A 15,489-nucleotide genomic window follows, 5' to 3' on the forward strand; every position below is an offset into this window, starting at 1 on the left:
AGAATCATGTTCTATATATCTCTTATGGTTAATTTCGCGACAAAAACTGTAGACTTTGTCGATGCATACGTTGCAATAAGCATTTTGAAAACACTCGAATTTGAATATTTTCTGAACAATTTTTTTTATTATTGAAAAGAAGACACACATATAAGCAAATGAAGTTGACATATTAAGCCAGAAAAATAAAAAAAAATTGAAATCATATGGTAGTTCTGCCCTACCTTGAATTCATTGTACCGTGCACAGAACCATGGTACAATGAATTCAAGGTAGGGCAGAACTACCATATGATTTAATTTTTTTTATTTTTCTGGGTTAATATGTCAACTTCATTTGCTTATGTGTGTGTCTTCTTTTCAATATTAAAAAATTGTTCAGAAAATATTCAAATTTGGGTGTTTTCAAAATGCTTATTGCAACGAATGCATCGACAAAATCTACAGTTTTTGTCGCGAAATAAACCATAAGAGATATATAGAACATGATATTGAGAAGAAATTTTGACCATTCATTCAGTTTTCGCGGTTTTAAATTATTTATTCAAAATCAATGCAACAAGTTGTTTGCTTTTTTATTGTTTTGATTGTAATTCTGACATTACAAGCCAAACAGGTAGACCTCTATACTTTTTTCAAAGTTGACCTACCTTCTCTTCATTGTACCATGCACAGAACCACGGTACAATGAATTCAAGGAAGGGCAGAACTACCATATGATTTCAATTTTTTTTTATTTTTCTGGCTTAATATGTCAACTTCATTTGCTTATATGTGTGTCTTCTTTTCAATAATAAAAAAAATTGTTCAGAAAATATTCAAATTCGAGTGTTTTCAAAATGCTTATTGCAACGTATGCATCGACAAAGTCTACAGTTTTTGTCGCGAAATTAACCATAAGAGATATATAGAACATGATTCTGAAAAGAAATGTTGACCTTTTATTCAGTTTTCGCGGTTTTAAATTATTTATTCAAAATCAATGCAACAAATTGTTTGCTTTTTTATTGTTTTGATAGGAATTCTGACATTACAAGCCAAACAGGTAGACCTCTATACTTGCAATTTTTTCAAAGTTAGCCTACCTTGTATTCATTGTACCATGCACAGAACTATGCTTACGGAAAATGCAGAGCTGGGAATGGCAATATGAAATGAGGTTACCTTTATTTAAATTCAATTCAATTATGATTTTTGCAATTGCTGGACGGGTTGCAATAAACATCGTTTGCTTTGTTCCAGAAACTACAAACATTTACCATTATTTGCTTTATAAATTTGAAAAATTTTGCAATTTTTTTCGAATGAGTTCGCGCACATTTTTTACAACTCCCCTAAACACAGCATAAATAATTTATGATTGGAATAGAACAGACTTCCGCCACAAAAAAATCAACTCTGTGTCGGGCGTACGTCGTAAAATAGTGTGTTTTGTTAAAGTCCTATTTTTGAAATGTTCACAATATTTAGCCCATTCAGACGAAGTTTGGATGAATAAAGATTAGTTTATTTATTTTTACTAAGCTTTAAATTTGGAAAAATATAGAAAATCTCGAAGTTTCTCAAATATCATGCGCTACGCTCTCTGTAGAGGAATTAATCGATTTCCACGCATCGATGGGTTTGCCAAACGCGATTAATCGGTTGGTCGAGTGTCGACCTACAAAGCCCTATTGCCAATCAAAACCTGAAAAATAGCAGACGCAATAAAGAAAAAACGCAGCTGGTTTTTTCCATTGAAAAACACCTTTGAAAACATCTAAAAATCGAAAGAAAATACCATAACGAACGAAAAAACATCGCAGCAAACGACGGCAATAAAAATTAAAGGTGTGTAGTGCAAAAATATTGAGTTTTAGCTCGAAATTCCTAACTTCATGATTGAGCAGGAGGGGAAGTCTGCATTTGTGAAATAACGAAAAAAGACGTGTTAACAAATTGTCTTCTTTATTGCAAAATATATACAGATATGAGTAATACAAAGATCGAAAAAGAAAACAGTTAAAATCTACTATATATGTGAAAACAACAACAAAAAACAATGCGAATGCTGTGGCATTATTGATTATTCAACTGAACAACAAAAAATATATACAACAAATCTGGCGATTGTCGCTGTGGAGGTGTTTTAAAAAAATCATCTGTGTCGAAGAAAAGACTTCAAAAATGTGTCAAATCGCTTTGGTTTTGTATTTTTCTTCTAGATGCGATAATTGTTTCGCGTACCCTTTGTCTTCTATGGCTTGCTCTATGCTGCCAATCCTAGTTTTTCGAGCAGCGATTTATCTCGAATGAATACAACCCTGTCTTGGTGTTAGTAAATATGGGACATTACAATCAGCTGAAATGCTTGTTTTTTAAGCCACTGTTTTAAAGTACTTCACATCAGTATGTCCATTTTGGTTTTTGTGTTTTGAGTGTTAAATGAGGAGTACTTCCAATTTCTTAGAATACAATTGTTCTTGCTAGTTAGAGATTGAGTTTCATAGAGTTATCCTATTACAGCAGTCTACATTTCTTAGCATCCTGTCGTAGGTTATTGCTGACTATCTGTAGTAAGATATGCATACCTATGATGCGTCCCTTTGCGCGCGTTATTATCTTACATTCTGTTTTACCCCTTTTTATAAACAAACAAAAGCATTTTATCTATTCAAAATCATTATTATGTGAAATACCCAATTCAAAATATTTTTGTATTCCGTGAGTCACTGCATCCAATTATAATCTAACACACAAATTACATATCACTTGTAAAGTTAGTAAATACTTATTATGTTGCACTAAATGCGTGGTTGTGGACTTTGGAACAGTTGTTGTACATTAACATAATCTGAAGCGTGAATCTTAGAGTACACTAACTTTTATTTAGTAACCGGACACCTCTAGCAGTTTACAGATTGACAAGGACATTTCTAAAATTAGATCAGAGTAAGATTCAACTGTTGCTTGCATTTTTTACTCAATTTGTCTTCGTACAGAATTTTGTATGTTTTACCTTTTTGGGTTCGGCCTTTAACGAAACCTCAAGTCCATATTTCGTGACTAACCCAATTTTCCTTTTCTCGACTTTGAAACTATTACTGCATCCAAACACTTTCTGATCAAAAAATAACTATTTACCTTGTTCTTTACAGGCACAATTATTTTACATCATCTTGAATAATGGACTCAGTTTTGAGTTCCGGAGGTTCTAATTCCTCCGGAGATAGTATTGGAGGCATAAGTAATGGTGGGCGCAATAATGGCAGAAATAACAATAAACTGCAACGTGTTGGTGATTCGACACAAGGATCACATAGTGAGGTTAATGCCGAAGTTAAGAAACTTTATCAGTAAGTATAAATTATTTATATACAGTGGTGGCCATATCATATGCAACTAAGATTCATATACGTTAAAAGGCGATATAAATTTGTAAATTTCACAACGAAGTATATAAAGATGGGTTAATTATAGTCAATACGTTCTTACGATTTCAAATTATTATCAAAATGTGCAGCTTTTGTTTACATCTCTATGTTCACAGGTGTTTTGTTGACAAATATGAAATTTGGTGTGGTCAAAACATATGCAACTTTATATATTTGGTTTAAATAACGGCATTTTTACAATTTCCTTTGTTCTATTGTTCTTCTTATTATTAGCTAGAGACACTGCGTGAAGAGATTTAAAGCTACCTTCACATTTTTATTGCGCTGTTTTTTTCACAAAGCTAAAATAGAGTTTGTTCAAAAATGGCACGCGATAAATTTGGATTTGAGCTCAGACAACGAATTGTGACTGCGTATACTTCTGGATTATCACAGAAATGTATTGCCGAGAAATATACCGTTCATAAAAGCTCCATATCGCGCATCATTAATAATTACAAAAAAAATTCACAAGTCTCTGTTATACACCGTGGTGGTCGAAGTCGAAAAACAAGCGATCGGACGGACAAATTAATAATCAGACACGTGAAAAAAGACCCATTTATATCTTCCTCTAAGATAGTGGAAAGATTTCAGTTGCCAGTTTCTGCTCGCACCATCCGTAGAAGACTTTTACAAGCCTCCCTCTGCGCAAGACGTCCTGCAAAAAAACCACTGATATCGAAGCGAAACCAGAAAAAGCGTTTGGAATTTGCTAAAGCTCATATAAATTGGACAGAGTGTAAATGGAGAACTATATTATTTAGTGATGAGTCCAAATTTAACATCATTGGTAGCGATGGCATGTGCTATGTAAGGCGACCAGAAGGAAAACGACTCGAAGCACGTTACTGTAAAAAAACGGTCAAGCATGGAGGGGGCAATATAATGGTGTGGGGTTGTTTTTCTGGTGCTGGAGTTGGCCCACTGCATAGAATTGTTGGTATTATGGATAGATTTATGTATAAAGACATATTGCAAAGGGTAATGCTCCCATTCGCAGAATATAATATGCCATTGCGGTGGGTCTTTCAACAGGACAATGACCCCAAACACGCTTCGAAGGTGGTCAAATCGTGGTTTGCCGATAATAGAGTTACGGTAATGGAATGGCCAATCCCCAGATTTAAACCCAATAGAGAATCTGTGGGAAATCGTAAACAAAAAAATTGATCGAGAAAATTGTACAAGTTTAGATGTTTTATTTTGCCGGCTGGAAGATGCCTGGAAATCAATCACAAAAAGCGTCATTGACAATCTTATAGCGTCAATGCCTCGAAGATGTCAGGCTGTAATCGACAACAACGGGTTTGCAACAAAATATTAACTTTATTTACACTTTACTGAGCTCGATTTAATTAGTTGCATATGTTTTGGCCACTTCATAATAAGACTGAATATCTTTTTCAATTTTTTTTTTATAAATGAATTCAATATCTATGGAGTATATGTTTTTTTCTTAAACTACAAGAAATAAAAAATAATATTTAAAAAAATAATTGCATAATTTTGTTTTCAGAAAAATTTTTCACGGTTTTTGGTAAAGGTTAGATTTCAGTTGCATATGATATGGCCACCACTGTATATTAACATAATATTTTAATAGATTCATACGTTAAGCCGCTTTTGGATCATACCAATAATATGTTCATCGGTTATAAATAATTAATGCGTCAAATTTTTTCTCTTCTCTTTTTTGCAGACAACTTTATGTTGTAGTAAAACAATTGGACGAGGAAAAGAAACAGATCTCTGGAATATCTGAACTTTTCCAAAATGATTTGGAACAAAAGCGGTCACAAATCGTGCAACTGTGTATACAGATTATCTTCAAGGATTATCAGTCGGTGGGCAAGAGGGCACGTGAAATTATGTGGCGTAAAGGATATTATGAATTTATAGCATATGTCAAGAAGAACTGGGCCAAAGAGCTAAAGGATCAATCACAGCCGGGCGCACAGGAGAACATACAAAAAATTGAACGATTTCTTTGTGCTGGCATTTTGAATTATAAACGTATTGCCGCAAAAATGGAGGAAATCTATGATTTGGATTTGAAATATTTAATTGATTTTACCATCATAAGTGATGCCTACTTGAAGGAGATAAAAGACAAAGATAAACAAGGTGGCGCCAAGGGTGATGGCTGCTGTTTGGATGTTGATGACATCAATAATTATGCGGTTGATAAAAGTTTGGATGCCATATCTTTTGCATTGGATAGCATTCATTCATCTTTGCTAAGTTTGGGTGACTTACATCGTTACTTCCTGGATTTCCGTATCGACACAAAATTGAAAATCACCAAACAATTGGCAGCCAAATACTATTTTGAAGCCTTTAAGCTAAATCCGGCCATTGGTATGGCACAAAACCAACTGGGCACTCTGTATTATGGCCAAAATTATGATTTAGATTCCATTTATCATTATCTGTATTCATTGGTAAGCTTGATACCATTTGAGCTAAGCGAAAACAATGTATGCAAACTATTTGCTGCCCATGCTGACTATCTGACAAAAATGGATCCGGATAAAATTGAATTCAGCTTGCAAGATTTCTATGCCCGTTTCTATTTAATTGTGGACATATTCTTTTTCGACAAGGAAGTTCCCGATTTCAATTCCTTGTGTCATTGTGTTTTGGTGGATTTACGCAAAATTTTGTGTTCGAAAACATTTAATGTCAACGATTCGAGTATATTTAAGATTGTATCAATTCTCTTCTTCTGTTTGTCCAAATTAAAGATGATTAATTCTCAAAAAGTTTATTCATTGAATGCCTTTTTGGTTGCTGTTTGCTCGGATCTAATGGACGCGTGTATTGTTAGTTTGGAACAAACCATATTGGCCAAAACAACGGAAAATGAACAATTCCATGTCATGTATGCCAAGAAATTTGAGGAATTCGATATGATGGTACGCAAATCACGTAATGAATATAAGAACTGGCTGTCTACCATAGGAGAAGCGGAACGCAAAGAAAAGAAACAAAATCAAACGCTATCACAAAAGGATTTCTCTTCGGATTCTAGAGAATCGCAAAGATCCCATGATGACTATATCTGCAAAACGCAAGATAGCAATAAAACTTCAAAGGATGATAATAAAAATGATGGCGAACCGAATTCTACCCGCTCATCGGATGAAGCCAAGGAAAGTGATTTGAAGACACCCCTATCGTGTAAGAGTAAGAAACGTGGCATGAAATTGAGACGACGTCGGCGTAAGATTGCTCAATCGGACGATAGTTCCTGTTATGATACTGAGTCCGATATGGATACGGATTTCTCCACGGACGAGGAGGATTACACTGATTTGAGCTCAAATTTCGACACGGACTTTAGCGATATCGAAGCTGCCGAGCCGGAACCAGAAGCAGAGCCTGAACGTGGTGTGGAAGGTATGTTAAATATTTCAAATATGCTATTACTATATTTAGGGTCTATTCCTGCATTATGGTACCAAAGTGATTGCGAACGAAAAACGCAATTACATAAGAGTTTTTCAATATTTTTTGAAGGAAAATAAAAAAAATTGGAATCATATTTGGAATGGTGTTTTTCGTTATCATTCAGATTTGTGAGGTCATATTGAAATCGGCCTTTAGTGATCTATATGTCATGCTAGACAAACTGAATTTAAGAATTTTAATTTATTTATTTTTGTTGTTTTTTTTTTTAGAAGAAGCAAACACCAAACACAAGCATAATAATTTGTGTCATAGCTCCCGTCATGGCTCCAAGGAAAGTGTCTACACCAATGGCAGCGCTGGTCCCAACTTTTCTGACAATGAAGACATTGTTATTGAGGAAGAAAATATAATCTACCCAGATCAGGAACAAGAAAAGTTAGCACACTTAACTGCTACATCGGCTGCTCGTACTAGCTCCCAAGACATTGATTCCGAAGAACTATTGAAAAGTTTTGAAATACTCCAATTGAATTCAAACAATGCTGTATTGAATTTTACAAATTGTGATCAACACGATGATACTCCCAAAAATTACTCAGGCAATCCGAAACCCAATGAAGAAACTAAAAACACCGAAGAGCCTCCCAAGAAAATGGTCTATCGTAATAAGTACACTAAAATTAATCCCAATATTGTGGTAGATTTTGCCCGCAATGAGCCAACCATACGCGCTTTGAAAATACTCTTCGATTGGTTGCGTATTAATCATGAAATTCTATTCGGTTGTTATCATTCGAATCCCGAGTTTATACATAAAATTATGAAATTGTTAAATTATTGTAATATTGATATATTCACACGTAAAGTGTTCTTTGAAAGAGAGTTCCTTACCACGCCCAATGTGCGTCAATCATTGTGTGATCTGTTTGATGTTAGAGCAAATGTGCCGTTATCTGAAGATTTCGTTTTTAAGAGTTTCGACATTTTCCAATCGACGCAAATAACGCTGGATTGGGAAACAACCATACGCGAAAAAGTCACAACCGAAGAGGAGTGTATATTGCGCATTTTTAAAATGGTCGATTTCGGTTTCTTTATATGCAAACAAAAGAAGTTCAATTATCGCTTCTGTGTAAAGGCTCGACGTTTTACCGAGAATACGAAAAAGAAACGTGAAGAGAAGAAGTCATCATCACGTCGCCGCGAAAGACGTACCGCCAAGAATGCTGCACGTAAACGTACCGAAGGTCGTACCCGACGTTATTCGGATCGTAAGAATGGTATTGTACGTAAAAGTTATACCAGCAATGAGGAGAAAGACACTGTGGAGGAGTGCAAACGTATGCCACGTAAGGGATATTTACGCAATCGTAATACTGAGAAATCGAACAGCAATAATGCTACGGCTGGTGGTGGAGGTACCTCGGCATCGACTACCACAAATAGTGCAATTTGTGAAAAGATTCAATCGAGCAGTGGCGCTGATGAGGAACGCTCCGAAGCCATGTCTAAAAAATGTGAAATTATGGGAAAGTTATGGCTTAAGAATGAAGTTGAAACTTTGGAAGAAGAGGTATGTTTTAGTGAAGATGGTTATTTTGGTTTTGTATAATAAATATTTTGTTTTTCTAGCTGCGCAAAAATCCCATTAACATGATAATGACTCCGTTTTTGGTGGTAGATGCAAAGGCCTTGACTGAATACAATGGCATCGTTAAGAATTTGGTTAAAAGCAAGAAATTTATTGTGCTTATTCCCAATGCTGGTAAGTATTATAGCTGCTATAAATTTCATTGGCCAACCCCTCTATGGGAGGAAAGGACTTTCTCTGTAATGTTTTCATGGGGTCTTCTTTGAAGGAGATCAAGTGATCTTCTATGAAGGGACTAACTGGTCTTCTTAATAAGATCAGCTGGTCTTTTATGAATCTTCTAAAACGCTAAAAATTTGGCAAGTTTAAATGGCAAAAATAATCCTTTTGCAGAATTTTTATATTATTACACATTCTGAGAAAATCTCTGTAGCATCTCCCTTAATATTAAAATTCTAAACAATTTAATTTCTCTTCTAGTTTTTAACGAATTGGATGACTTAAAGAAACGCAGTGAAAATGCTCGTAATGTCATACGCTGGTTGGAGCAAGAATTCAAACATGGCAATCGTCATATGCGTGCCCAGAGGGATAATGAAAACCTGACACTGTCTTTGATTAAAATACCAAGAAAATTGGGTAAGTTATTTTCTTCAAAACAATGATCCTTTGTCAACTGTATAATTTATATTTGTGTTCCCTCTTTTTTTTAGATCGCGATGGCTCTGTATTTTTACAAATTGCCCAATTCTGTAATCATTTGGTGGCCAATCACTCCGATCCCAATGCCACAGAATTCCAATCGAATGTGGTTACCTATCTATCGGGCGATTACTTGCATGAGAAGCAACGTAATCAAAACAATTTCAGTTTTACTGGAATTTTGGATTCGATACCAGTGCGTCATGATCAAATTGCAAATTTCTATGCGAAATTTAAGGCCAACAAAAAATGAATTCAATTAACGACGCAGGATTAACACCTGCATGGAAGAAATGCGCCGTTGTCGTCTTCGTCGTCGCCCTATAGCTGTCGTATCGAGTATAACATACAACACAACAACAAAAACAAATGTCAAATGAACGTTTATGAAAATGTGGGAATAACGTCTATCCCCAAATCAGCAAACAACAACAACAAAATTATCAATCCACAAAAACCTAAAAAAGTCGTCTAAAAACCAACAAACAACATCAAAAACAACAACAATACCACCATGCAAAACATAAATAGAATCGGTAATGGGCTTTAAACAGCAACAAACAACAACCAACAACAGCCATACATAACCCTTGTCGATTTTATAATACAATTATGTACCATGTAAGCTGCTGCTATAGCTTAGCTTGATTTCAAACAATGGAAAATTCTTAAGGATTTCACATCTGTTGAGGATTTTTAAGTTTGTACAGCCGAGGGAATGTAGCAGATGCCTAAAAAAGAAGAACTTGAATTTTGCGTCGTTCCAAAAAAAAAGCAAAAATATCCAAATTTTTGCCAAAAAGTTTTAAAATTTCCAGCTAAACAATTTTAATTTACTAAGCCAAGTTATGGGTATGTGTTTTTGGAGAAAAGAAAAAAAATCATTATCACAATTGAACCACCAGTAGACTTTTCTCATTGCAAAACAGAAATGGATGGATTATAATTGGTTTGTTTTAACTTGCTTAAAATTTTCCATTTTAAACAAGTTAAAAATGAAAACCTACCGGTTTCGTTCCATACATTATTAATACAACAAATAATAGAAACTCCTTAGACATATTCCATAACTTGAGTTTTGTTAAACGGGTAAATTTGAATAACAACAAAAAATGGATATGTTTTTAGACACCCAAGCTTAAGATACATGGAAGTTCTGCTAAAAACATAAAACTTGCCTGCTAAAACAAAATATCTGGTGAAGAAAGCATAAAACGTGTTCGAGTGAAGCGCAAAAAATCAACCAAATAATTTAGAGGGATTCCTTTGAATTTGAGAAGCAGAACTGTTTTAGGCTTTCACCAACACCACCAGTGTAAATCCAGTCAGGTTTAAAGCCGAACGTACAACATTGTTGACGTACGGCTTCTTTTGGAGTTTCATTGTTTATATTTTTTGTATATCAAATTAAAGGAAACTTACCGATATTTCTAACGCAAAGCAAGTAGTAGTTATTGTAAACCAGCAAAAAGGGGAAATAGAAGATATAAAAAATACATATATTCTTAGCAGAAAAAAATGATAACTTTTACTTCTCAACAACAATAGCAACGTTTATTTGTAAAAACAATCAATTTTCATTGAAATTCACTTCATAGTAGTACTAGCAGTAGTATGTTTAGCTTCAATAGTTTCTTTTAGCACACCATTATTTTGCTCTCTTTAAATGTCCTTCAACAATTTCGCAGTGCATTGTGCACCATATTCAAATGAAATTCAAGATGTTTCAATATAGTTTTTTGGATATTTTATCTTTTTTTTTTAATAAATAAATTTAAATTTCAAAATTATTACACTTTTCAAATCACCTAACTAATTTCCAACTACCATTCAATTAATATCAATTTTTGCTTTCAAAAAATATCTATTTTTTAAATTTTACATTTTTTAAATTTATCGTTTAGTTTCAAATTAATTTTTAATCAATTTTTTCTCTTAGTTTTTAATAAAAAATATCTTGAATTACATTTGAAAATGGTGCAGTGTTTATTTTTAACAAAATTTTCAAAATTTTATATTTAATGTCCTAGTTTTTCCATCAGCCACACTCAAAAAAAGTTTTCTATTTTCCCTTATTATTTTATCTTAAATTAATAAATAACACATTATTCTTTTTTTTTTTCAATTTGTAATAATTTTTATTAATAAATATATTCATATTTTAAATATTATTAATTATTAATCTATTATATTACAGAACAAATATTATTTAAAACCCATAACCCCAATCAGCAATATAACACGACAATATGTATTGACATAACAAAATATAATTTGAAAACAATTAATTTACAAGACTCTCCCCCAAACAATAATGAATAGTTTCATCATATTTATGTTTTATTAAACACTAATACGGACTTTGGGCAGAATTCATACTTAAAAGATAGAATATACATATATTGAATACTAATGGAGGAATGCCGGAGAACGCTTTAGAGTTTGAGAATTTTTTTAATCGGCCCAATTACGGTTGTCGTTTCTATAGTCGTCGTCGACGTTATGTGCAAGTCGCCCTCGCCGTCGCTTCGATTAAAAAATGGTTTTACGGTAAGACATAGAAGCGACATCGGCAGTTTAAAATAAAATTTGATAACAACTTAAAAAAAGTTGGCAACACTCCCTTGTTATTGACAAAAAATATAAAACGTTGTTTGTGGAATTATATTTATATTTTCCGGGAATCAAAATACCTACCTCTGGAAATTTTTTTGAAAAAATCGAAGAGTTTTTGCTAGCAAAAATGACTTCAATATTTCCAAGTTATTTTGCTGTTCTTATTTTTTTATGGTCAAATATCAAATACAAAATGTTAAACTATTAACGTCGATTAAAAAATAAAATGTCGTCACAATTTTTTATGGCGACAGATATTCTCTAAAAACGACTTCACGTCGACTGTTGTATCGACAATGATAATAGCAATCATTCATCGCTATCGACAAAAAAAGACAATCCTAATACCGTTATTGTCGCCTCGATTTCATTTTGCGACGACAACGGTCATAGGGCCGATTGTATCTTTATGCAGTTGGCTCTCAGCACCCTTGGGCATAGTCAACATGCTAAATGAGCCAGCCGTCCTACTCGATTTGCAAAACACATTTCATCATTTTAATGAATTGCACCGGATGGATGACATATTTTTCATTCTCAGCATGTCATGTACAACTACATTTTACTATGGAACAGTTTTCAACTGACAAATATGCTAACGTTTTTTTGATATTTTTAACATTTTATGTTTGAGTAACTTCAATATTTTTACTCACATACCTGAAACATCAGCTGAATCAAATTTTTTTGCTGATAAGCGGTAAGAGGTCTTTCCATAGCCCATCTATTCATTAGTCTATGCAATAACTTCAATTCAGTATAGTCTCTCATTAACCAAATTTGAAAATTCCATAAGCTATTAAGCACCTAATTGGCTTGATTTTAGATGTAATCCTTAAAATCGTCAAGCATTGTGTTCTCTCAATCTCCCTTTCTCATGACTAAGGAGCGTTTAAACATTCAATGTATTTTTTATCTTTTAAGTATGAAATCTGCCCAACTATTCAATATTAACATTTTTAATATTCATTTTAAAAATCTTAGTTTTATAAATACTCAAGATATTTAAATATTCATCAGTCAAGACACTAAATAAGAAATGACAATTTTTTAAATTTTTTGATGACAGAGACACAATTTTCTTGAAATGAAATTTGGAAACGAGTTGAAACTATTCATTCTCTCAGATTTCCTTTGAGAAAATTGTTAGAGTCTGACATCGAATATTTGGTTTCGAATTAGTTTGAGATTGACATGACACATAATAATTTTAAATACTATGATAATACATTTTTTTTGAATTGCAAAATATTGGCTTATATTACAAGTGATGGAAATCAAATGTTGGCCAAGTAACAATATGCATTTTAGAAATGAGAAAATAAATCTTTTCATAATATTCACGACATTTTCACAACGTTTTCTAAGGTGAGAATTTGAAATCTTTAAAATGTATGTCAAAATTAATGCCTTTTTAAATCGGATTTTATTTCCAAAAATAGGTTTGTAAAAGAAATAAGTCATCTATATATTATATATTTTGCTCTTGAAATAGATACTGATTTCAAAAAGTTGGGAATCCGATGATATAAATTTTAGTTCTAACTTAGAGTATAATCGAGTATTGTTTCCAATATCAACCATAATACCATGTTTGCACTTCGTCTATAACTAAATTTAATTTTCATTGCGTGCGAGAATGTCTTGATTATGTGCTTTTCAAAAAATTGGAAATGGAACTCATTTGCTAGATTGTGATCTCGCTATTCAATCTTAAAATTCCCCTAAGGCAAATTTTTTCCATGAAGCCAGTATAATTCATTTGCTGATTTATTGAAATGAGAAAAGCATCTCAAGGATTTTTGTTTTAGAGCGAGTTTATGATTTTGTTTTATTATGGTCAGTATTTAAAATCTTTGAAATCTGAGTTAAAATTAATGCCTTTTTTTTAAATAGGATTTAATTTCCATAAAAAGGTTTGTAAAAGAAAGAATAAATATGTTATCAAATTGAAAATCTTTCAAATTTTGGTTATATTCTTGAAATAGATACTGATTCAAAAAAAAAAAAAAAAAAATGGTATTTCAAGGGTATAAACTTAACATCTGACTTAGAACTTAATAGAATATTGTTTCCAATCTTAACTATGTTGACACTTCTTCTATAATCCAAATTTTATTTTCATGGCTTTCGAGAATGATTATGTGCTTTTAAAAGAATTGAATATGAAAATCATTTGCTAGATTGTGATGTTGCTATTCAATCTCAAAATTCCCCCAAGGCAATTTTTTTCCATAAAATTAGTAGCATATATTTGTTCTGGAAGCCATAATTCTATCCAACATTTGTTTAATTAATTACTTAATATGAGAAAAGCACTTGAAGGATTTTCGTTTTAGGGCCGGTTTCCCGAAAGGGAAGGAATGCGAAAGAGTTACACCAGTCATGTGTTTATTTTGCAATTTTTTTAATTAAACAAAAATTAAAAATTTTGAAAATAAATAAATTTGGTGAGTTTCTTTCGCATTCATATGCTGTTGATATGAATACATAAAAATTCCTAAATTTTAATGAATCGTGAACATTTATTCATTTCTAATTTGCTATATAGTCAAAAAATAATCTACACCACAATTATTTTGCCTTGCTTACAAATAATGAGTTGCTGTGGCATAATCAAATTTAGTTGCAAGGAACAGGGCTTATTACGAACAATACCATATCTATAAAACGCTAGATGAACACTATATAAAAGGTGGTAAAATTAATCTCGTGTTCGACCCTGTTCCACTAACCTATTTTTACTTTGCCATATCTCTATGTTCAGAAAAAAAGAGAAACATAAAATTAGAATTCCATCCAATTCAATATCAAAAGTAAAATTAAATGAAATCTGTCTACCGAAATCAAAACACAAAACCACACTATATACTAGACAACAACATTAACACACATACTAACCACAATATATACACAAACACACACACATAATACTAACAAAAAAGATAATTGGGTTTAATGAAAAAATACGTAAAAATGTCTATCGAGTAAGTTTTTATGGAGAGCTACAATGCCATCCTTAAGGAAATTTCCATTTAAGATATAAGAATTATTCCTTATAAATCAAATATCGACAGAAAAGTAACCATACATGTACAATTTATGAAAAAAGTTCCCAGAAAATATTTTGTTTTTTTGGTATTTTATGTATTTTTGGTATTTTTGGTATTTTATGGAAATTGAATCGAATTGATTTGGGGATATCGAAATTATGTATATATAGTTGCTTTTATTTTTAGAATATATACGGATTATTTTCGACTCTTTTTTAACTCAATTACAATTTAAATTAAATATTTTTGTCAAATAATCTAAAATTTATGAAAAAAGTTCCCCGAAATGACTTATTTTTAAAATTCTTCGTATGTTTTGGAAACTGATTCAAATCGATTTTTGAATATCGAAGTTACTTTTACTTTTAGAATTTATACGGATTCTTTGCAAAAATTTAAACTCAATTACAAGTCCAATCAAATGTCAAATAACGAACAAGTTCTTTGTTTTATTAGTTTTTTTTTATAATTGAAGTTATTCTATTTTGACAAATTGTAAATACATAATTTCGATACTTTGCAAATCGAAACGAAATAGTTTTGCTCACATGCCTGTATTTCTACAAATACTGACTAAACATTTAAAAGTTGATTTTAAAACAGTCAATTCCTTGAATTTTTTCCATTAAATATATTGGTTTCAGAATATATTTTAATTTTTAATATAATCCTTCCATTGGCGTTTAAGGTTTCTGCGGGAA

At 32.2% G+C, this 15,489-nt stretch overlaps 1 protein-coding gene across 1 annotated transcript; it reads left to right on the forward strand.

The window, feature by feature from the left end:
* The first annotated feature begins 1,660 nt into the window (after window positions 1-1,660).
* Window positions 1,661-12,760, forward strand: LOC101894437 (nonsense-mediated mRNA decay factor SMG5). Its single transcript, XM_005185605.4, has 7 exons — window positions 1,661-1,829; window positions 3,137-3,334; window positions 5,115-6,814; window positions 7,096-8,399; window positions 8,459-8,591; window positions 8,898-9,056; window positions 9,131-12,760. Exons 2-7 carry the CDS (start codon window positions 3,165-3,167, stop codon window positions 9,370-9,372), a joined length of 3,708 nt encoding a protein of 1,235 aa, XP_005185662.1. The 5' UTR covers window positions 1,661-1,829; window positions 3,137-3,164; the 3' UTR covers window positions 9,373-12,760.
* The last annotated feature ends 2,729 nt before the right edge of the window (window positions 12,761-15,489 follow it).

This window comes from Musca domestica, unplaced genomic scaffold (assembly GCF_030504385.1).
Source record: "Musca domestica strain aabys unplaced genomic scaffold, Musca_domestica.polishedcontigs.V.1.1 7, whole genome shotgun sequence".
Taxonomy (NCBI): Eukaryota; Metazoa; Arthropoda; class Insecta; order Diptera; family Muscidae; genus Musca; species Musca domestica.

What these genes read in the sequence shown, in the direction of transcription:
- LOC101894437 (XM_005185605.4), top strand. Translation starts at nt 3,165, where the DNA reads ATGGACTCAGTTTTGAGTTCCGGAGGTTCTAATTCCTCCGGAGATAGT. An exon ending in GAAGTTAAGAAACTTTATCA is followed by an intron (nt 3,335 to 5,114) that starts GTAAGTATAAAT and finishes TCTTTTTTGCAG; the next exon opens with ACAACTTTATGTTGTAGTAA. An exon ending in TAAAATACCAAGAAAATTGG is followed by an intron (nt 9,057 to 9,130) that starts GTAAGTTATTTT and finishes TCTTTTTTTTAG; the next exon opens with ATCGCGATGGCTCTGTATTT.